The 21095-nt window shown below is 36.6% G+C and overlaps 3 protein-coding genes across 4 annotated transcripts; 2 read left to right on the forward strand and 1 right to left on the reverse strand.

Annotated features, from left to right (window-relative positions):
- Window positions 1-1444: 1444 nt before the first annotated feature.
- Window positions 1445-9802, forward strand: rnaseh2b (ribonuclease H2, subunit B). 2 transcript variants are annotated; one of them, XM_028436522.1, is made up of 11 exons: window positions 1445-1600; window positions 2287-2355; window positions 3905-4012; window positions 5310-5386; window positions 5509-5623; window positions 5716-5780; window positions 5864-5969; window positions 7973-8054; window positions 8139-8184; window positions 9229-9306; window positions 9640-9802. In XM_028436522.1, the coding sequence occupies exons 1-11, from the start codon at window positions 1537-1539 to the stop codon at window positions 9748-9750; spliced, it is 921 nt and encodes a 306-aa protein (XP_028292323.1). In that variant the 5' UTR covers window positions 1445-1536; the 3' UTR covers window positions 9751-9802. The 2 variants fall into 2 exon arrangements, with proteins under 2 accessions (XP_028292323.1, XP_028292325.1); XM_028436524.1 differs by lacking the exon at window positions 9229-9306.
- Window positions 9803-11361: 1559 nt separating this feature from the next.
- c9h13orf42 (chromosome 9 C13orf42 homolog) lies at window positions 11362-14266 on the reverse strand. Its single transcript, XM_028436195.1, has 3 exons — window positions 13755-14266; window positions 13544-13688; window positions 11362-11633 (listed from the first exon to the last, which is right to left on the reverse strand). The coding sequence occupies exons 1-3, from the start codon at window positions 14160-14162 to the stop codon at window positions 11362-11364; spliced, it is 825 nt and encodes a 274-aa protein (XP_028291996.1). The 5' UTR covers window positions 14163-14266.
- Window positions 14267-16471: 2205 nt separating this feature from the next.
- On the forward strand, window positions 16472-19692 carry LOC114455475 (uncharacterized protein CXorf21). The gene is made up of 2 exons (XM_028436737.1): window positions 16472-16539; window positions 18262-19692. The coding sequence occupies exons 1-2, from the start codon at window positions 16473-16475 to the stop codon at window positions 19149-19151; spliced, it is 957 nt and encodes a 318-aa protein (XP_028292538.1). The 5' UTR covers window position 16472; the 3' UTR covers window positions 19152-19692.
- The last annotated feature ends 1403 nt before the right edge of the window (window positions 19693-21095 follow it).

Below are 21095 nucleotides of genomic sequence, written 5' to 3' on the forward strand. Positions count from 1 at the left end.
CCTGGCATTGGCATTAACGTTATCTAGCATTAGCATTATCTAGCGTTAACATTAGCCTAGCAATAACCTAGCATCATCATTAATATTAGCATAGCAATAACATTAAGTTAGCATTATCCTAGCATTAATATTGACCTAGTATTTGCTTTAACCTAGCATTATCATTAGCCTAGCAATAGCATTAACCTAGCATTACCATCAACCTAGCATTAGCATTAACATTAACTGCTCTATTTATATTCTAGTTTCCAACATTGTCAGTGTTTTAAATGTTTATTCACAAATCCCTTATCACGATTTGCGTACCCCTGGGGGTACTCGTACCCCACTTTGGGAACCTAGGGTTTAGAATATGCTACTGGATTTTCTAAACCCTAGTGTTAAGGCCTTCAGAATAATTATTACAGATATATGTAATCTTAAAAAAAATAATATTTTCATGTCCTCAGAATAAAAAAGATCTTTGTGTATCATTTCAGGGGATTCGTTGATTTTCAATCCACAACCTCTGCTGAGACAGTATGAATTACATTAATATGGAATGATGTCATTAAGAAGTGGATTAAAGAACGATAATGTTTAATTATTTGGAGAAAATAACTAAAACAGCTGAGACTCAATGTTAAAGGTTAAATTTCACCTCAGTACTTTCTGTTTTGTTGGAACATGTAATTTCTAAGCATGGTATGTTGTAGTCGTCTTCTGCAGTCTAAGAAAACGTATTTAAGGTAAGGTTAACACAATTACCTACAATATTCAATGCAGGTTATCTGTGTTGTGCACTTACTTATCCTATCTGATCATGGAAATGCAACTGTGACGAATACAAGAACATTTATAAAGCAACATGTAAAACATCCTGCACATCTGAGTATAGCATAGGAACATGCACACTTTAGGTGCAGAAGGAGAGAAAAGAACAAAAACAAAAGCAGTGAGTCACACACACCAACTGGCACACAGTGTCATATGCTGAGTGTGTGTGTGTGTGTGTGTGAGAGATGCCCTTTTTCTATTGAAGGACAGATGGCTACTCCAATCTGTTCTGTGTCAACGAGCCAAATGACAACTGGGCACCAGAAATCCTGCACCTGAGAGTTGAGACCTCAAACCTGGTTCTCCTCAGGAGGCAACCAGTCCCCACTGTGCACTGCCTCAACAACCACAGTATTTGGGGGACCTCTAGTGGCAGCTTTAAAAACTACACTTTGCGGAACGTACCACTTTATATTTACCACAGGGGTACATCAAATCTTTAAATGACAATTACTTCTTTTCATGTGGAATTATGGGAATGCTTTACTAAAACGTCGCATTTCATGTTTACATTGTATCCGTTATATAAGGATAAAATCAGCGTTGGAAGTCAGCAGAAAAAATGTGAAATTAGTGTATGAAGTGGACGCGTCCAGGCGCCTTTTCTAAGGTTTTGTTTTTAAGAGAAAGTTAACTCATAGCAGACGTTGTTCTAGCACTTTTAAAACCTTACTAACTTTATAAAGCTGTGTTGACTGATACAACACATTTAGTGACACAATGGCTGCTAAAAAGAAGCGAAGTCCCAACGTAGACAACGACAGCTGGGTTACCATCGCTGCAGGTACTGGAATGACTACAGCCATGCACTGTTTGCTAACTGCTAGCATGCTACATGATGACAGTTTCATGCTTTAAGTGAAGTTAAAGATGTTAAGGCAGCTATAAATGTCCATATTAACTATTATTACATTAAAAGCTATGACCAATGTCAGGTCAATAAAATAGTTTAACTTGTCTGATATTAAGATATATTAAGCATCAAATGTTAAATTATGAAAAGGAAATTAGCTCCCAGTACATTATTTGGGTTTGTGGCATCTAAAATGTTACAGTTCTAATGCAATAATTCATCACTAGTTGGGTTAGGGCAAAGTTTTTCAACCTTGGGGTCAGGACCCCATGTGGGGTCGCCTGAAATGTCTAGTAATTGATGAAAAAAGAGAAAACAAATTCGGATTAAAAATTTATTTTTAATTATTATTATTTTATTTTTAAATTTTTATTCTTTTACAATAGAAAACGTCACACAATCTTATTTCTCTATACTTTCAATTTGTCAAATATAAATCTCAATGATGATAGTAATAATAATAAAATGCAGTATAAAAATATCTGAGCTGGCACAACTTGTTACCAATACTGGCAACTGTGTATTTGTAACACAATAACAAACTTGATCAAAAACTAATTCTAGAAAAAAATAGTGATGATTAATATTGGTTTTATGGTTTGTTTTGACTTCTACAGACTCGGTCGTTGATGCACAGAAAAATGACAGTGATCCGACCTTTGTCAGACTGAGGAATCCTTCAACAGGTCAGTTTTTAAATGTTTTGTTTATTGTGTTTACCAATGAAATTGGCCGATATACAGTATCACATCACTATTGGCCATAGCTTCAAAGCTTTATATTAGTAGTCTACAAAAACAACATGACTTATTCAGACTGTATTTTATTTTTGCAGTGTGTGATGCTTTTTATTCATATTATTTGTTTTATTCATATTTGTGTTTTGTTTTGTTACTTTGTACATAACACAATTGCACCCAAAGCTTTGTATTGTGATAAGGACTGCCTGTTTGGTGTGTTTATGCGTTTAAAAAAAAAAAAAAAAAAATTAAACAATACAGTATTATTGATTATAAGTTTTAAGGCAAACTGTTACATCAAGAAGAGCCCTTAACCCTGATATGAGATGACTCTCTGCAGCTGATTTGTTGCTAAAAGTTAAAAAAAGAAAAAAAAAAAAGCATTTTAGTGAATCATAATAACAAATAGGGGTCTCTTGATCCGATATCGGTCCAGTATTAGCCTGAAAACGCATATCGGATTAAAATTTCTGGATTTTCCGATATTTATTTATTTATTTATTTAAATTTATTTATTATTTATTTTATTCAATTGTATAATACTGTAGATATTATGTTGAAGGTTAAAATGTATGTAACCAATTGGTTAATAATAAATCGGTCAGTTTTTCTCATACCTACTGTTGCTGACTATTGTTATCTGTTTCACTTGATCAAGTCATTTCTAACATTCCACACTACAAAATAACTCATTATTTTTTTTTTTATTAAATAAAAGAGAGAGAGAAAAACAAAACAAAAAGTATGTATGATTCATGCTGATATCGGATCAATATTGGTATCGGCCGATACTCAAGGCTGCAATATGGGTATCATATCGGAAATGAAAAAGTTGTATCGGGACATCCCATATAAATTATAATTATTGTGACATTTTTTGGTGCATTCTCATCCTGAAAAAGTCTTAAAAGGCATTAAATTCATTAATCTAAAAATAAGGCCTTAATTGTCATTAAAATGTCTTCAATGAATGTATGATTTTATGATTGTAATTAGTCTCACATTTAAAAATAAATGGTAACATTCATTTGAAAAAAAAAAAATATATATATATATAAACAACATGGGAAATTGTAAATTTAATGAAAATTGCCTGCCCAATAAAACATTTTCTTAATGGTTTTAATTTTTAATTTTTTTTAAATAGATTTCTGGCTATTTTTTTGTAGTTATTTTGTGTTTTTGGTGTGATTTTGATTGTTTTAGTCAGTTGTTTTGTTTTGTTTTTTTTTTCTGTCATTTTCAGTACTTTTGTGTGTTTACTTTGGGGGCAGCCAGTTGTACGTCTGCACTAGACACTGGAAAATTTTTTACCCTAACTCCATGTAATTATGTTTACTGTGAAGCTGTAGGAACCCTATAATAGAAACCCTTCATTTATTGTAGATCTACCAGGTTTCCTGTGAAGTCCCACTAAGACCAGAATCATGTTTTTAAAAGTTGTCGTTGGGGAAGTGAAAGTGGATCAGTTCCTTGTTTTTATTCCACTCCTCAGGTGCTGCATCTTTGTACGTGCTGGGCAGTGGTGATCTGCAGCTCTATGAGGTCAAAGCGTTCGAAGAAGATTTTCACTCCTGGTTTATCGGTCAGACTGTACAGCGAGGTGGGTCTGGGTTTTCACTACAGACTGACAAAGTTGTAGACTTTACAGATATGATGGTCAAACAATTGATAATTGTGGTTCCTTTTACCCTGAGGTGAAGTTTAGTGAACTAAAAATGACCACAGCTTATTTCATTTTGAAAGTCTGCTATGGACAAACACTGTCAGTCAGCGCTTTTTACTAGTTACCACTATCGGTAATTCAATACTAATACATTGTTTTTATAAAGCACCACTCGTCTCATTTGGATTGTGTGAAACTTAAGGCCTTAAATGACCATAAATCATTACACTTGATTTGAGGAACTCCGAACAGGAAACAAAAGCTGCCCAAAAAATGTTTTTCTTTCTTTTTATTTAGCACAGTTTAAAATACATTGAAACAATAATGTCAACAGTGGACAGACATAAACAGAAATCGATACACTTTAGAAGCATGCCAGGGAAAACCCCACAAAGAAGAGTTCTCCCGATATAACAATTAGACTTTAACTAAAAATAAAATAAAAAGGTAAATACGCATTACGTAACGCAACCATCATTAGCATAAACCCGACCCTGCTGCTGAAGCACACCAAACTTCTGCGACCTCCAGAGTGTGCATTTCGGCCCCTAGGCGTAAACAAACCACATATTTGGACTCGGGGGGAATAAAACGCGTCCGCTGGTGCCACATTTTCCATGAAATTAGCACGTTTAATTTAAGCAATTTTGTTTTTCGCCTCTAGCGAGCATAGTTCTTACTCTACCCGGGAGAGATGCACATATTCGGATTCGGACTGGGCAGACCTGTCCACTGATATCTAGTTTGGCCAGATCCGAGCATTTTTGGAAGCACTATCGACGCTAGAGCCGCTTTCACATTGCTCTCTCCCATAGACACAGTACGGAGGCGGTGCCCTTCCCATGCATGGGCGTGGTTCCAGCGCCTCTAACTCAGAGCAGAGAGAAGTGCTTGTTTGTCCATGATTTTGAGACCTAATTTTATATACTTAGCAATTTTTTTCATCTTTCAAATTTTGCTCAGTGGTCACGGACACATGTTTCTGTGGTGTGACAAACTCATAACACATTTATTTCTGCTTTACACGGATTTTAAGGAGAAGGTTTTTTATAGAATTTTTAAAAGGGCATGTAAAGGCTCATGGGTTTTTAAATGACTATTAACGTCATAGAAGAAAGAGTTGGATTTCTGCAAAATAACCTGGATATTAAAATAATTATTGAATCAGTCTTCCCTTCTCACATGTGACATTCAGGCGTCTTTATCTAAAGGCTTTTTCTTTGTGTTTCAACAGATGGGAGACTCGTCTTTATCACACCAATGGATCCTCTCTTTCTAATTGTGCCTTGTTTGAGTAAATCAGCCAAAGAGGTGGGGCATTCATTCACCACATTTTCACACAGATCCCCAGATTTATTTCTGTTATTATTTACTCATTTATTTCTTCTTTTTTGGGTAGTGTACAAAATGTTTAACAATGTATTGTCCATCAGGGGACGTTCCAGCCGTTGGATCAAGTCGTGATGGATGAGGAGTTCTCAGCTTGCTCCAGGTTACTAAAGTGTAAAAGTGCTTTGGCGTCCCTTCACCATATTGCTGAGGAAAAAGGTGATTTTTTTTTTTTTTTTTTTTTTTGTTCATCAAGCTAATATCCAGGTTCAAAATAAAAGCTAACTGTTGACTGTTTTTCATTGTTCCAGAGGTAGAAACCCTGAAATTTTATCGATTCAGTCAAGACAAGACCATAGACTGGTTGAAGAAAAAGGTACGACAGTGAAGAGACAACAATTTCACTTTGATTGTTTTTTGTTATTGTTTGTTTTTAAGTGTCTTTTTAAATGGCTGTAGGTGGAAAGAACTGTGACTGTCCTCAAGAAGAGGGAAATCTGTGTCGGGGAAGGAGTGAAATCCACCACGTATGTCAGAGTGAAGCCAGCGGCAGACCATCAAGAAGGTAATGCTAACTTACGTTGTTTATTGGAAATAAAAGGACATGTAATAGCTCCTATAGATCCATTAAATCAACCCAAAAGTTCAGGTTAAACAAGTGATTTACCCATTTTTCAATGCCTCAGTTTGTATTTTACACAAGGAAAAAAAACATTGATAATAACACAAATGGACAAAAGTCCTTTACCTGTGGGTGAAAACTTTCCAAAATCTTAGCAAACATGCTAACTAGACCTGCGTTATAAATCTGAAAGGTTTTTTGTGCATGCATTTGCAACCTGTGCTTCCAGCCACCTATACACCACCAGCTGGGATCTTTTCTACGCACAGTTTTATAAAGTCAAAATTGATAAATACTAAAGCTTACGTGAATACGGTTGTATGTCCATCGTACGCATGGATCTGAGCGTATGAACGGCTGATAAATGAGGCCCATTGTGTGAATGGGGTTACATAGGTATCATGTAATATAAACCTATAACCTCAGTGCCTAAGCAGTCAATATTTACCCAAGTGCAATTTTGTTTGTCGAGACTTGATAAGAGAGACAGGGATTGAATTTGAAAGGGTGTATTAGCATTATTATTATTATCCCCCACCACAAAGTCAAAGGGGGATATAGGTTGAGTTTGTCCGAGTTAAATGGGACAGCTTTTCTCAGAAATTGTTTAAGATAGGATAACCAAATTCGATGTGTGGCTTCAGGGAGTTAGAAAATGAGAAGCACACAATTATTTTTTCCGGAGTTATTGCCCTTGTTCCATTTTTTTACTCTGTTTGAGGTATCTTCAAAGGGGACAGTTTTTCATAGAAACTGTTTAAGATAGGATAACTAAATTTGGTGTGTGGCTTCAGGGTATCAATACCTTGATGGAGTTCGAAAATGAGAAGTGCGCAATTCTTTTTTCCGGAGTTATTGCCCTTGTTCCGTTTTTTTTACTCTGACAGCTTTTCTCAGAAACCGTTTAAGATAGGATAACCAAATTCGGTGTGTGGATTCAGGGTATCAATACCTTGATGGAGTTGAAAATGAGAAGTGTGCAATCATTGTTTTTGGAGTTATTGCCCTTGAAACTGTTTAAGATAGTTAGTAATTTTATATTCTGATGTGATATTATTTTCTTTTGTATACATTTAAGTTCTTAGATTTAGAACATTTAGGAAAAGGTTGTGAGTTATAATGCCAATGACTGACAAATGGACAAACTCCCTGGATAAATGATCGTAGTGGACAGTGTATGTGGGCGGGGCTAGAGGCGGTGCTACAGATAGCGTCATCTGACCCAACTTATGAACTACTATGTAGAAAGACTATTTCAAACAAAATTAATCAGCTTCATCCCTTGGTTTGTTTATTTCATACCATGGATATTCAAACTATTTTGCACTGTTCAGTTTCTAATTCTCTGGAATGTTCTGTACTGTAAGTGCTTGTTTTTAATATTTTAAAAAATACACTGAAACACAGTTGTTTTAGGAATTTTACAAGAAATCTGGAAAAGCATGAATGTAGCTTACTTAAATTTAAGTTTGTGCTTTGTGAACAATGTAATCATGATAATCTTTATTCATATTGCGCGTTATGTTAGCACAGGAAAATAATAAACAGTTTTGTTGTTAAAGCTTAATTATTGTTTTCTTTGATTCAGTCATATACCAAAATCCATTTAAATTGAAAGAAATGTTGCTTCTCGTGTCAAATATTTGTTAGGCGATTAATTGATTTTCATTAATTATAAAGTCTCTCAATAATTAGATACATTTTGTTTAGTCGAGTCCCACCAATTATTATTAACCTAGAAACACATGGTGTTCCACATTGTCTCAATGTTGACTTGCTGCACAGAAACTGTTGTCCAACAGGTGGCAGTAGTGGAGCATAACTTGTGTTTGCTTTGTGGTGCATCACTGAAACAATTCTCCAAATTTCAGTGTAATATTTAATTAATAATCAATCCTGAAAAGAATGACGTGTTGTAACCTAAATTACTGTTGTCACGGACACAGAGGACTACCTACGCTACGCCCATGGCCTCATATCAGAGTACATCAGTCAGGACCTGAGCACAGCCCTCCTCAAGCACTTAGGGTAAGTAAAGTAAAGTAAAGGCCTTGACATTTTCTATCAGTGATGATGTCACATTAGATCAATCATTCATTTTTTTCTTCATAGTTTACCACAGCTCATGAGTCCCAAAGAGACAGAACCTCCTGCTAAGGTAAGTCTGTGTGATTATTATGGTTCCTGTTGTGTTCTCTCATTCTATCGCAGGTGCTGGGCTTTCCTTACATCAATTTTATTTGTTCCTTTAACTGCTGCATGTTTTAGGGCAGGGGTCACCAACATTTCTGAAACTGTTATACTTCAAAGGTACTGCATGGTCCGATGGGTTACCAGTTAGAAATGCACTTCTTAAGTACTACATTTTCACTGTTTCCCCTTAATTAGAGGGTAAAGTAGGCTAGCAGTAACTTAAAAAATTATTTTTGTCTTCTTTTTAAATAATGCTAAGGTTTCATTTATTTAAACAACTGTTTTTCAGGAAATTTACTTTGATCTTCTGACATGTTTCGACTGTTAAAGGCCAGCAGACGCCTCTGAGGAAACAGAGGCGTCTGCTGATCGCTTTAATGTCTCCTTGACTTCAGTGTAATAATTCTAGCAAGTTCTTTTTGTCTTCTTTTTGAATAATATGTTAAGGTTTAATGTATTCAGACTACTGTTTCCACATTAAAGCGATCAGCAGACACCTCTGAAGAAGACTGGCAGTTGACAGTTGAAACATGTAAGGAGATCGAAGTAGATTTCCTGAAAAACAGTAACATATTAAAGATAGGAAATGTTGAGGTTTCAACATGAAACACTTTATTTCTCCTAATTCATGCAATTTATGCAGTTTCATTCTCATTAAATTGTATAGAAAATCCACTTTGCATTTTTAAAAACATCTTTTATATATATATATAACATACCACTGATACTGCCATACACCAGATCTGTAACACCTAAAAACATTTGTCACAATGTTTCAGTGAAAATAAATATTAAAAGATGGTTATTTTAAGACTAAAACTTTATCAGCAGTATTTAACTGGTGACTAGAGCTTCTGAGGGCCCCTCACATGGTCCATGCGGGCTGCCTGGTGACTGCGGGCAGCGTGTTGGTGACCCCTGTTTTAGAGCTTCTAATGGGCTGTAATGTGACACCATGAGAAGAACAGTAGTTCTTTGTTATGAAAAGCGTTTCTTCCTCATTTATCAGAAGCGGAAGATTTCCGAGCAGCCGGTGGAGGCTGTAGAAGACTACACCAAATTCAACGGAGCAGATTTTTCGCGGAAAGTGAGTGTGTTTGTGCGCAAGTCTGCACGTGTTGCCTGAGCATCTACAAGGCTAATCAGATCATTGTCTGCAAAAGTAACTTTTCTCCTCTGCGCTTGCTTGTGTTTCTGTAGCTCTTTTTGAGACCTTGAGTTTTTGATTGTTGAGATTTTTTAGTTGTTGACTGCAGCCCGTAGTCATGGCCGACGGGGCTTTCAGAGCGGAAACATGCGTCTTCTCAGATTGAGCTGAAGTTGATAATATGTAATGAATTCCCTCCCGTCTCTGTGCAAGGTCGCAGAGTTGTATTGATTTTCTCGTTTTTTTTTTTTCTTTCTTTCTCTCCCACCATAGCCGCTCAAGAAAATGACAGCAGCTCAGAAAACTCTGGCAAAGGTGGACAAGACTGGTATGAAGAGCATGTCATCTTTCTTCAGTCCCAAGGTCAAAGCAGAAAAGAAATAAAGAATCCTGCTGTTTCTAATTGTAACCATGGCACATTTGTAATAAAAGAAAAAAGACCAAAAACAATCTGAATGTTTTCTCTTTTTAAGTTAAATGATCAACTTTTGGTTTTGGTGCAGGGAAAACCCACATCTGCATTAGTGCCAAAAAAAGTTTAGTTTTTTTTTTATATACACAAACTTTAATGATTTAGCATTCTTCACCCAATAAGTTTAAGTCTGAGTTAGCTTACAGTACACTTGTGAAGTCAGGCACTGCTGCTGGATGAAAAGGCCTGGAATGAACTCCTCTGTTCTATCATGTTGAGTTTAGGACTATGCAGCATCACCAAACTGTTCACTCAAAGTTGGGAGCATGACACTGATCAAAAATGAGACCAATTTCTATCAAATTAAGCGAAATATTATAGATTTTGTGAGAATTTTTAGTTTAACATTTGAACATTAAAAATGACTGCAATAATGCAATCTAAGCACCAGGAGTGTTGAGTTTCATTTACACAGTGATTCATGTTTTGTGCGGGCCAAATTGGATGTTCCAAAGGGCCGGATTTGGCCCCCAGGCCATGAGTTCCACAAGTGTGGTTTAAGGGTAATTGGAGCCAACACAACACACCTGAGAGCACAAATGGAAATGTGAAAGTAAATAAATCTATTAACCTATTTTCTGACCTTGGCTTGTACCAAATTTCTCATCAAGCCTTCAGCAGTATTACTATTTACCTCTAGTGTTCAGTTTGTTGACTAAACATTTCCTTGACTATGTTTTTTAAGTGACAGTGACTAGTAAAAAACAAAATGTGAACAAAAACTTCATCAAAATCTACTTTTATTTTTGTTGTCTAAAAAAAACTAAACTAATGTTCTCATTGGATGAAACCCCATCATATGGTTGTTTTTTGGAAGGTATCCAATCAAAATGACTTTTGTTACATGGAAGGCGGGACAAGCCTTCATACCTTCTCATATCAGGTTGATAAATGCTAATTTAAGCTTTTACTACATAAACTTAAGGTTTATATTTTAGTGTCTAAGTTGACTATAACTGAAATAGTCCTGATGACAACATTTTGATTGAAGCTACTTTGCATTTTAGTCAGAAGATTTTAATTTAAACTAAATTTGCTGTCAAGTTTAACATTGTTTACCTTTAAATTTAACAAATAACTGGAATAAGAGGAAGTGTTCTAACCATATTGGTGGCAGGACACTGTTTTGTAGCAAAACAGAAAACCAAACTGCATTTTCCACCTTTCTTCTTCCAGTAATGTTTCCTGTGTGAGCGACACATAAACCACCAATAAAGCAAATGAAACCTTTAATGTGCCCGTGGTGGGCTGCAGTTGGAGATGCTTTTCATCTAAGGTTAACTTAGAATTAACATTTGGGGGTCTTTCAAGTGAGATGCCCAACTGTTCTTTAACATTAAACTGGTGACTACTTTTTCACAGTGTAAAAATCAGGCTTATTTTCAGGTTTCTACAGAAAAGTTTCAGTTCAGTTAAAGAAATGTTTCAGGGTTTATTTTAATTCATTAAAAAAAAAAAAAGCATCAGACTTGAGAAAAATCAATATAATCAATCCTTTCACAGAGTCTCTAAAGCTTTCAGCTTTACTGCTTTTTAACTTTGGGCTTGAAGCGCAGAGTCTGTAAAGCGCTCTCCACCACTTTTGGCAGGTGGATGGGGTTCCTCTGAATCCGCAGTCTGCTGCTAATGGAGCTGCACTGCTTCTTCTTCCCTTTGACACTGGCACCACCACCCCCCGCCATGTGTTCAGATTCTTCTGCGGCCCGAGGAACCCGTAGAACCCAGTTAGAGTGGAGGTCATGCTGGGCTGAGCTACTGGCAACTGTGGGTAGAGAAGCTGTTAGTGGCTGGAGGCCTTAAAACACAGAAGTAAGCAAAGGCATTGAAGTGAATTACAATCCTGCTCCCTGTGCTGCATGAAAAATGTACTGTTTTCTAGTTATTCTGTCTTCATAAAAAAAATAAAAAAAACTATTATTTATTATTACAATACTTGCAGTAGATCCTAATTGATCAATTTTGGTCAGGTGGTTTATAGACGTTTGTTACCTTAAGTCAAGGATCGGCAGTTTTTTTTTTTTTTTTTATCACAACAGAGACCACAAACATGATTGTCTAAACTGAGGGTCTTGTTATTAACATTTGTCAACATTTTGAAAAATCATGCAAGCATTAATGGAGGAAAGAAAGAAGGATTTATGTGTTTTTGTATATTTTTGTAGTTATTTTACATTCATTGCTGTGCATGTAGTCGCCCTGCGTGTTTTTGGAATCATTTTCTATGTTGTTTTTTTGTATTTTGTTGCTGTATTTTTTTCATTTTATTTTTTTACAGTTTTCAGTTATTTTTTTGCATTGTTGTAGTTGTCTCGGGTGTTTTTGGAATAATTTTCTGTATTTCTGTATTTCTGTTTTCGTTTTGTATATGTTTCTGTCATTTTGTGTATTTTTTTTTTTTTAGTCTTTTTTTTATTGTTTTACATATTAAGTCTGAAAATGCCATTGTTCTTGTACTGGTGAACATTGCATACAGCGCCATCGGCTGCATATCTCAGCTCTGGAAGCCCTGGTATAAGTGCTTTTTTTGTGTATCTATCTATTTATCAATCTATCTATCCTGTTTTTTTGTATTTTGCTGCTGTTTCTTTTACAGTTTTCAGTTATTTTTGTGCATTGTTGTAGTTGTCTTGGGTGTTTTTAGAGTCATTTTGTGTATTTTTTGTTGTCGTTTATGTTTTTGTTGTCGTTTATACATATATTTCAGTTGTTTTTGTGCATTTCTGTATTGTTGTATGTTTTTGAAGTAATTATGTGTATTTCTTTTGGTCATTTAGTGTGTTTTGGAGTCATTTTGTGCGTTTAGCTTTTGGCCTGCCCCTGGAGCCACTAGGTTCCTGTGTCTGCCTTAGATGCAACATTTGAAGTGATTCGTACTCCACGTAACTGAGACTCAGAGTATTTCAATAGCTCAGCCCTGAAACTGAGAAACGCCAGACTCCTGTGATGATGATGGAATGAATTATGAATGTTGTATGAACACAAACCCACACCTGTAGCAAGTATCACACATCACACAGTGTGAATGTGTCGACCATACTGTACAACTGGTGTAAAGGTTAGAGGAAATAGCTAATATTGTTGCACACATGCATCACATTAAACACACTAACACATTCGTGTCCAACATTTGACCTACAAGAAAAACCAGCAATAAAAAGGATTTATTTTGTTTTTCTGTTTTTGTCCTTTTGTCAATGTAGGCCATTTTTCCAATCTCCACTATACAATGTACCTACATACCTTATTGTAATTGTTATAGTAGCGCATAAATATATATCTATATTTTTTTTAGTCATATGCTATTGTTTTATTTTTACATTTTTTTTGTTACTCTAGGCTGACTTATTTATATTTCTTCTTATTATTTGTTGTTTAATTTTTGGTCAGTATATTATTTGTGATTTCTGTCTTTGCGTGTTTTCCTAAGTGTAAATAAATCATAGAAAGACAAAAAAAAAAAAGACATCACATTTGTACAGTGGAATTCTTTTCTAAGTTATGAAATCAATAAATAAAAGACATTATCCATAAAGTAAAATACAAGAAGAATACCATTTTTAGCTTTATAAGTTGAGATGTACACGACAAAGGCAGGTATAATATTATTATTTTTTTAAAGAAATGAACTGATTGTTAAACATGACATCAACATGCACCGTGCAGATTGAAAGGTGGGGTACGCTAATATTATCAGTTCATGCTCACCAATAAAGTCCACGTCAGCATTGCCATCATCCAGGTAAGGCTTGGGCTGTGGCTCATTGTCACAACTGGCAATAACTGCATCAAAAAACTGCAGGGTGTCCTCCTCATTGGGAACTGGAGGGGCTGTGGGTTTGGCTCTGGATATCTGGGTTTAAAAAAGTAGTATTATTATTTATAACTGTAATAGATAACAGGGAATTGTTTCTCTTACTGGTTTGTCCTTTTTAGGAGGTGGGGGTGCTGTTTTTTTCTTGGACGCTGTGGCTTTTCCATCTTTGGTCTTCAGGTCACTCACACTCTTTGTGTACTGTCTTCTCAGGGCCACGAGGGCTTGCAGGTACTCCAGGCAGTTCTGATTCTGAGAGTAAAGCCATATCTGGTCCTCCTGTCTCTGATAGTAGTACAAGGTGGACTCGACGCTCACTGTGCTTCTGCTTCGTTTTAAAGTGGAACCAGCTGGACCTGTCTGTGTCCTCTGTCCCACCACCAGCATGGAGGTGCTACGGACCAGTCTGACTGTGCAGTCGTTGTGGTAGTCAAAGTCTACGTGACCAGCATCCCGTCCTCTGTGTCCGTGATGGTTGTTGGGACGAAACACATTGTTGATCTTCCTGAACATTCCTCTAAAGGAAGCCTGTCATGGTCAGAGAGCTGTAGGGGATCCTCAGTGGGACAACAGCATCTGCCCATAGTTCAGGGTTGGGTTAGATCGTCCTTGGTCCAACTCATCAGAGACTGGAGGTGGATGTGGAACAGGTGTCTTAGCTGGGCTTTAATGTCATCAGATGTTGCTCAGCAACAAGGCTGTAACTCTATACTGTGCACTAGCATTACCACCCTGGATCAGATACCTGAACTCATCCCACACACAGCAGATAAATGACCACCGTTTAGCAAATATCAGTAATGACAGGCTTTTATTTCATTCTATTTGAATCATTTTAGAACCACCATGCAGAAAGAAATGTAATATTTATCACTAAGAGTGAGAAACAAAAATAAACAAAAAAAATAGACGTTCTATGACTATAATAGCTTTGACTAAGGCTCTGGATCAGATGTGGGCAACTGGTGGCCCTGGTTTTAATTTTGTGCAGCCCCCAAAGTAAACGCACGAAGGGACTTTAAAAAAAAAAAAAATGCAGAAAAGATACACTAGACAACAATAAATAAATATCCAAAAACACACGCGCACTTGCGCACAAAAGAGAGATAAAACACAAAATGAGAGAAAAATCATACAAATGACATAGAAATGATCAAAACAAAAACAAAAATGATTCCAAAAACACAAAAAAAATAATACATTGGACAGCAAAACACACAAAATGGCTCAAAAAACACACAAAAACACCAAAACAAAAAAAAGAAAAAACACAAAATGAGAGAAAAACATACTAAATGACATAGAAAATAACAAACAAAAATTTACAAAATGACAAGTATTGACAAAAATGGCTCAGAAATCACAAAATTATTCCAAAAACACACAAAAAGACAACAAAAATGCAATAGACATGAAATGCACAAAATGAGAGAAAATAAACAAATAACCACAAAACCCCCCCCCAAAAAAAACACACACAAAATGGCATGAAAAACACACACAAAAAAAAAACAAAACAAAGAGAAAAGACAACAAAAATACACAAAATGAGACACAAATAAACAAATCAACACAAAAACCACATCACAATTACAGTAAATTATATAAAATGACTCCAAAACATACACCAAACCCTTTCCTGTATTCATGCACAGAATGCTCATTATTCTAAATGTTCACATGAATGTTGATAACATGGCCCTCGGATCAGACACTCACATTCTTTTTGGATCCAACTGACTCATAATAATAGTTGCCCACCTTGGCTCTTGTTTGAATACGTTTAGAAATAAAAACGTTCCCTGTTGTGCAGAGTAAGTACTTTTCATTTGTTGTACATTTGCAAGATAAATGTCAGGGCAACCATACAGTGGTTATTTTTTGCTCGTTTCAAGTTCTTCTATCAGACCACTTCATAAGGTGCTGACTTGTCTCGTGTATCGTCTCTTTAATTCATTATTCATTGAAGTCTTCTCCTGTTTCATGAGCTTATATTGTAAACGCTCCGTGTTTCAAGTGGAGCAAGTCCAATAAAAAGTCTCAACTGGAGCCAATCAAATGCTGCTTCTACTGTATATACATTACATTCCGCAGGTTTAGCCCACTGCTCCACACCACAAATACTAATTATTTTAAACTATATTCAATTGTAAATTAATTTACTAAAAGGAAGGTAAAGAGTCGTGTTGCAAAGTGTAAGCAAATATATCAAAGATCCCAGCATCATGTTGCAGACAGGAAATGATGAGCTGTGGTCACATATGAGTAACTTCATGCTTCTGCTTTTGTCAGACTGGTAAATTAACCTTTACGTTACCGTAAAGTTAGTCTTCATCGTCAGTGCTGGGGGGTGACTCAGAATTTGACGTATAATATATAATGAACAAAAAAAAACCCCTGAAAAAATGAGATCAGATTGCTTCAAACTATGTTTTTCCTGACTTTCGATATCTTCAAGGACTTTTCATTTCTCCTTTCACGTCAACCTCAGCCCACACCTGTTTCTTTTTTTACTGAGAAACAAAACAGTTTGGTGTTTTGTCTGTGCAAGGCTAATGCCAGCCTGTGTCATTTTTTTTTTTTTACCACGTGTGAAGTTCACCCAATTTAAAGCAGGAACACATCTGGATATCAACACCAAAGCCAAAAAACAAAATAAAAAAACAAAAACAAACAATATCAGCCCAATGAAATAACTGGGGCGTGGACTATATTTCATTTCAGGATTAAAAAAAAAAAAAAAAAAAAAAGAAAAAGAAAGAAAGAAGAGGGAATAGAAAAAGACACACTTCCTCTTGAGTGTTATAAAAACAACAGTTTCACATGGAACGGACATACAGTTTACACAACATTTCTTGGTGGTTCCCAGAGGGTGAGTGTAAACCTGCAGGTAAGACTAAATTACATATACGTTCTAAGTAAAGTAGAATGTTATATTCTTAAATATTGCACACAAAAAAAGACAATTTCAACCTTTAAAGCAGGCATGGGTAATTTAGTGTACATTTGTGGAATTGTTTGTAAGAATTTGCATAGATTTGTGGCAAAATTGAGAGTTCTTTCCACAATTTGCAACTAAATATGACTGCATTCATGTGATATAAACAAATGGTGGTGAATTTAAGATATCTACAACTGCATTATTTGGTCATTTACACAATAATTCATGTTTTTTCTGTCATTTACTTTCTCCTTGATGCTCTAAAAGGCTGTATTTGGCCCCCGGGCCTTGAGTTTGACACATTTGCTTTATAGCAAAGACTGTCATATTGCCTTAACATATTATTAATGCCACTGGGTATCACATCGCTGTAAATGATAAACAAATTGAAAATATCATTTGTTGATTTTGTTACTAGCCTTTTCATGGCACATTGCCGGATACACCTATGGCAGGTCACGACACTAGTCGTTGAACACAAGACTGAAACACAGACTATCAGTCTATCAATAGACGATCAATAAAGTACACTCTTATTCAGTCTTATTGTCAAATTAGAGGCTGAAATGTATTCTTTTTTAACTCACAATCAGGAAGAAGATGGTAATCCTACGCTTTTAACACCCCTTTATAGGCAATACCAGCCTGTCATTGGCTGATCTCTTTAGATCTCAGAAGCTAAGCGGGTCTGGGTCTGGTTAGTATATGGATGGGAGACCACTGAGAATTCCAGGTGTCACAGTGGTATCTGTCATTGGGCAAAACACTTCACCCACTTTGCCGAGTATTAATGTAGTGTGTGAGTGTTGGTGGTGGTCGGAGGAGCCGATGGCGCACTATGGCAGCCTCACTTCCGTCAGTCTGCCCCAGGTCAGCTGTGGCTACAATAGTAGCTTACCACCACTAAGCGTGGAGTGAAAGAATAATGCCTTCATTCTGTAAAGCACTTTGAGTATCCAAAAAGCGCTATATAAAATTGATGTAATATTGTTATTATTATTATTTACTAGTCCCTCCCAAGTTTATCCTACTCCTCCATTGGTTGATATTAACCATTAAATATTACGGTCTAGAGTTTTTTGTCAGTGTTTTATTTCGATTTTCTTCCACATCCAAAAAGCTCTCTCGTAGGTTCAATAAGGCCTATGGATTGACCGTATGGAGAGAATGTGTATGTGGGTCTGCTCAGGCTGTAACACGCACTGTGCCTTCAGTAGGCTGTGATGGGTTCCAAGTTCAACCCAGCAATAATTTAGGTCCAACATGGAGACGTAAAGCTATTAACCATGCAGTATTCTCTAAGGATCGGTTCTTGGAGCCTCTTCGTTTAGGCAAGCTAAGCCAAGGCTTTACATTATATAATTCTTTTGACCATCTGAGCTACTCTGCTGTAATGTAAATGAATCGGTGTCTACAGATGACTAAGGTCCAAAAGAGTTGTTCTCTAACAATTATTTAACGTTTTTCTTTTTTTGAAATAAAAAAACTTAAATTCCCAGACAATTGCATAAATGGTTTTATGGGTTGATTTCCATTATGTTTTTTTTTTTCTTTTCAAACATTTAGATTTCATCTCTCCGTCTTCCTTCCATATCGCTCTCTCTCTCTCTCTCTCTCTCTCTCTCTCTCTCTCTCTCTCTCTCTCTCTCTCTCTCTCTCACTCTCACACAGCAATGTTTTGTGAAGGCAGACTGCACATCATGACCTTCGGTGAAATGGATACATTGGACTCCCTCTCGTCTCAAAAGTCTTTCCAGATTCCTTATGGTCCAGCAACAGAAGAATCTCCTCTAATCTCCAGTTCCAGGAGACCCACTTCTCTTGCTCACCAGTCTTCTTTCCAAAGAAGTTCCTCCGAAGAGTTGTACATTTCTCCTTCACAGTCTCTAAAGGACCATGGCGACCACCAACCAGGCAGACAAATGTCTCCAGAGATAGACATACCACACGGTGACACCGATTTCCTGGTTCCCTCTTTCTGTGAGAGCATCTGTAAAAACTACAGTGACCTCCACATTGGAGGTGACCAGGTCTTGCCTCTGTTTGCTCACAATGCAGAGCTGCAGGTCTGTGCTAATCCCGAGGCCATTGGTCCTTTTCTACAATCCGGTGATGTCCTTCCTGCTGTGGAGTCCCTACAAGGAGCTCCATCTCAGGGCGGGGCATTAGTTCGTCAAAGAGGAGCTTCCAGTCGATGGTGGCTAGGCGGTGGCCGCGACCGAAGCTTTCTGTTTCAAGGGTGTGAACGTCCATTCTCCAATTCACTTCTAAATCACTACTTGGAGACAAAGGTTTTAGATCTTTACCAGCAATATATGATGGAGAACATGGAAAGAGAAGGATCAGCTGGTTCCAATTCTCCTGCTATTGGCATCAGCCCACTGCTGGGCTCTGAGCTGGTTGTAACAAGCCTGGATCAGATCACTCTGCAGCTCAGTAGGGAAGGCAACCTGGAAGCTGGCCTGGCCAAGGACATGGTCCTCAGCTGCTTGTTGCGTGTGGCTGGAGACACTCACTCATGTGAGATCAGCACGCCTGTGCTGCAGATTTCAGATCATTAACCCTGGTGATAAGGGCCTTTGTTTTAGGCCCTAAGAAAATAATACAGGATTTTTCTGGTTTTCCTTAACCAGTGTCGGTTTTGGGTCATTGTAGATTGAGTCTTAGTTTTAGTCTTAAGACAAGATTGCATTTAGGTTTCAGTCAAATTGTTGTAACTTTCATCTTAATTCGACAGAAAGACAATTATTTTTAGTCCAATTGTCCAACTTGAAGAGTAACAAAACTCCTGCTTTCTCCTGACCTGCCACTAGGATGGAAATTAAAAAAAAGGGGCCCTGGAGCAGTTAAGACACGCCCAGTCTATACTATAAAATCTCAAATGAACAATCTATGCTATGTTAACTTGCTACCCAACAAACTTAATATACCCCTATTCACTCTTCTCTCCCCAAACATCACATTATCATGTTTTCAGCCAATAACAAAAATCAATTGTAATAGCCGGGTTTCAACCTATAGAGGACAGTCATTGACATTTTACAAAAAAATATGCCAAATTGAAATACTTTGACTAAAATGTTGAGAGTTGGACCAGGATCAATCAACAGCAACTACTTAATACATAAAAACATTTGTATTCAGCAGAATAGCTACTCCTTAAAGTTACAAAAGTAATTTCATTTGCCAAAAACTAAAACCACATTATATTTAAAAGGGCTTAAAAGTCCAGGATTTTAGTCTGGTTTTGTCTTGTACATTTTATTATGTTTACATAACAAAGATCTATTTCTTGCTCGTGCTGGTTCCGTCTTCATCATTAAAAAAAGGGGTCTTTAAAGAACATCTTGAGTTATAGTTTTGTTGTGTTGATGAAATTAACACTGTCCTTGACTAAAGATGAATAAATGCACAAACTGATGACTCGTACTTGTTTTCCAACTTTTATTTATTCAAATTAATTTGAGTACTACACCTTACACCCCGGTGTACCTTGCCTACCAAATAACAAAACAGTGAGATTCCTTTTAGTTGACTTTTTCCAAGATTTTTAATTATTATGAATTGAAGTGGTCCTAATCATACGGATGGCAGTTTAAATGGCTTTAATATTGTTCTCAGTATGGTACCAGTAAGACTATGGTATGAACCAATAATTGCAGAGCCATGTGCATTCAGCAGGGTTAGTAGAATAACCTTAAGGGCTTGGTTATGGGTGCACATTTAATATTTTTCACATCAAAGCTACATCTTTAAATAGTTGTCCCTATAAAACTGGGAGAAAACCTTATGCAGTATCTTCACTGCCTTTGATTTGCAACATAAAAACATTTATTTAGGTCACGGGAGGAGAAAAACTTTGAGTTACCCCCTCCTATCCAAAAAACAGGCAATAAAAAAAACCATCCCAGGGTCGAAATATTCAACTTTCAAGTACATCGTACAAGTACTGAAATTCAAAGCTGATGATTTAATCACCAGGGGCAGAAACAAATGAGTTGCTAATAAGAATAGTTTTACTCATCCTGTTTTTTCTGAGGGCCGTGGGGGTGTCATAGTGGATGCTAGGGCAGTGATTTCCAAAGCTCACATAGGCCTATTGTTTTATTCAATAGATCAATATCACCTGCATGTTGGAGGTTTGGTTTCTACTGGTGGATAATGGTGTGAAAATCCTACTTGCATGGTTTTTCCATTGACTGCACTTTGATAAATGGTCACAAGGGGGAAACATTTTCACTGAAGTTATTTTATTTTACCCCTCCCATTGACAAGCTTCATGTTTACATGTTATAGAACACAACCCAGTGAGGTCATCAGAACAGGGATGTTACTCGAGTAATCCAAAGCACTTTGTATTAACATTTATGTAGCCTACAATAAGATTTAATGAATACTAGTACTGTGCCCATTGGAAGTATGTATTCATATAGTGGGAGCTTAAGTAGAGTTGTCAATTATGGAAAAATGAGTATGTGTTTGGAGTTGGATGTACAAAGAGGTGT

Source organism: Gouania willdenowi, chromosome 21 (assembly GCF_900634775.1).
Source record: "Gouania willdenowi chromosome 21, fGouWil2.1, whole genome shotgun sequence".
Classification (NCBI taxonomy): domain Eukaryota; kingdom Metazoa; phylum Chordata; class Actinopteri; order Blenniiformes; family Gobiesocidae; genus Gouania; species Gouania willdenowi.

Coding starts and splice junctions, on each gene's coding strand:
- rnaseh2b (XM_028436522.1), top strand. CDS start 1,537: ATGGCTGCTAAAAAGAAGCGAAGTCCCAACGTAGACAACGACAGCTGG. Junction 5,387..5,508: donor TGAGTAAATCAGCCAAAGAG/GTGGGGCATTCA, acceptor ATTGTCCATCAG/GGGACGTTCCAGCCGTTGGA. Junction 5,781..5,863: donor TAGACTGGTTGAAGAAAAAG/GTACGACAGTGA, acceptor AAATGGCTGTAG/GTGGAAAGAACTGTGACTGT.
- c9h13orf42 (XM_028436195.1), bottom strand. CDS start 14,162: ATGTTCAGGAAGATCAACAATGTGTTTCGTCCCAACAACCATCACGGA. Junction 13,689..13,754: donor CTCCTAAAAAGGACAAACCA/GTAAGAGAAACA, acceptor TTTTAAACCCAG/ATATCCAGAGCCAAACCCAC. Junction 11,634..13,543: donor TGCTGACGTGGACTTTATTG/GTGAGCATGAAC, acceptor CTGTGTTTTAAG/GCCTCCAGCCACTAACAGCT.
- LOC114455475 (XM_028436737.1), top strand. CDS start 16,473: ATGGAACGGACATACAGTTTACACAACATTTCTTGGTGGTTCCCAGAG. Junction 16,540..18,261: donor GGGTGAGTGTAAACCTGCAG/GTAAGACTAAAT, acceptor ACTCTCACACAG/CAATGTTTTGTGAAGGCAGA.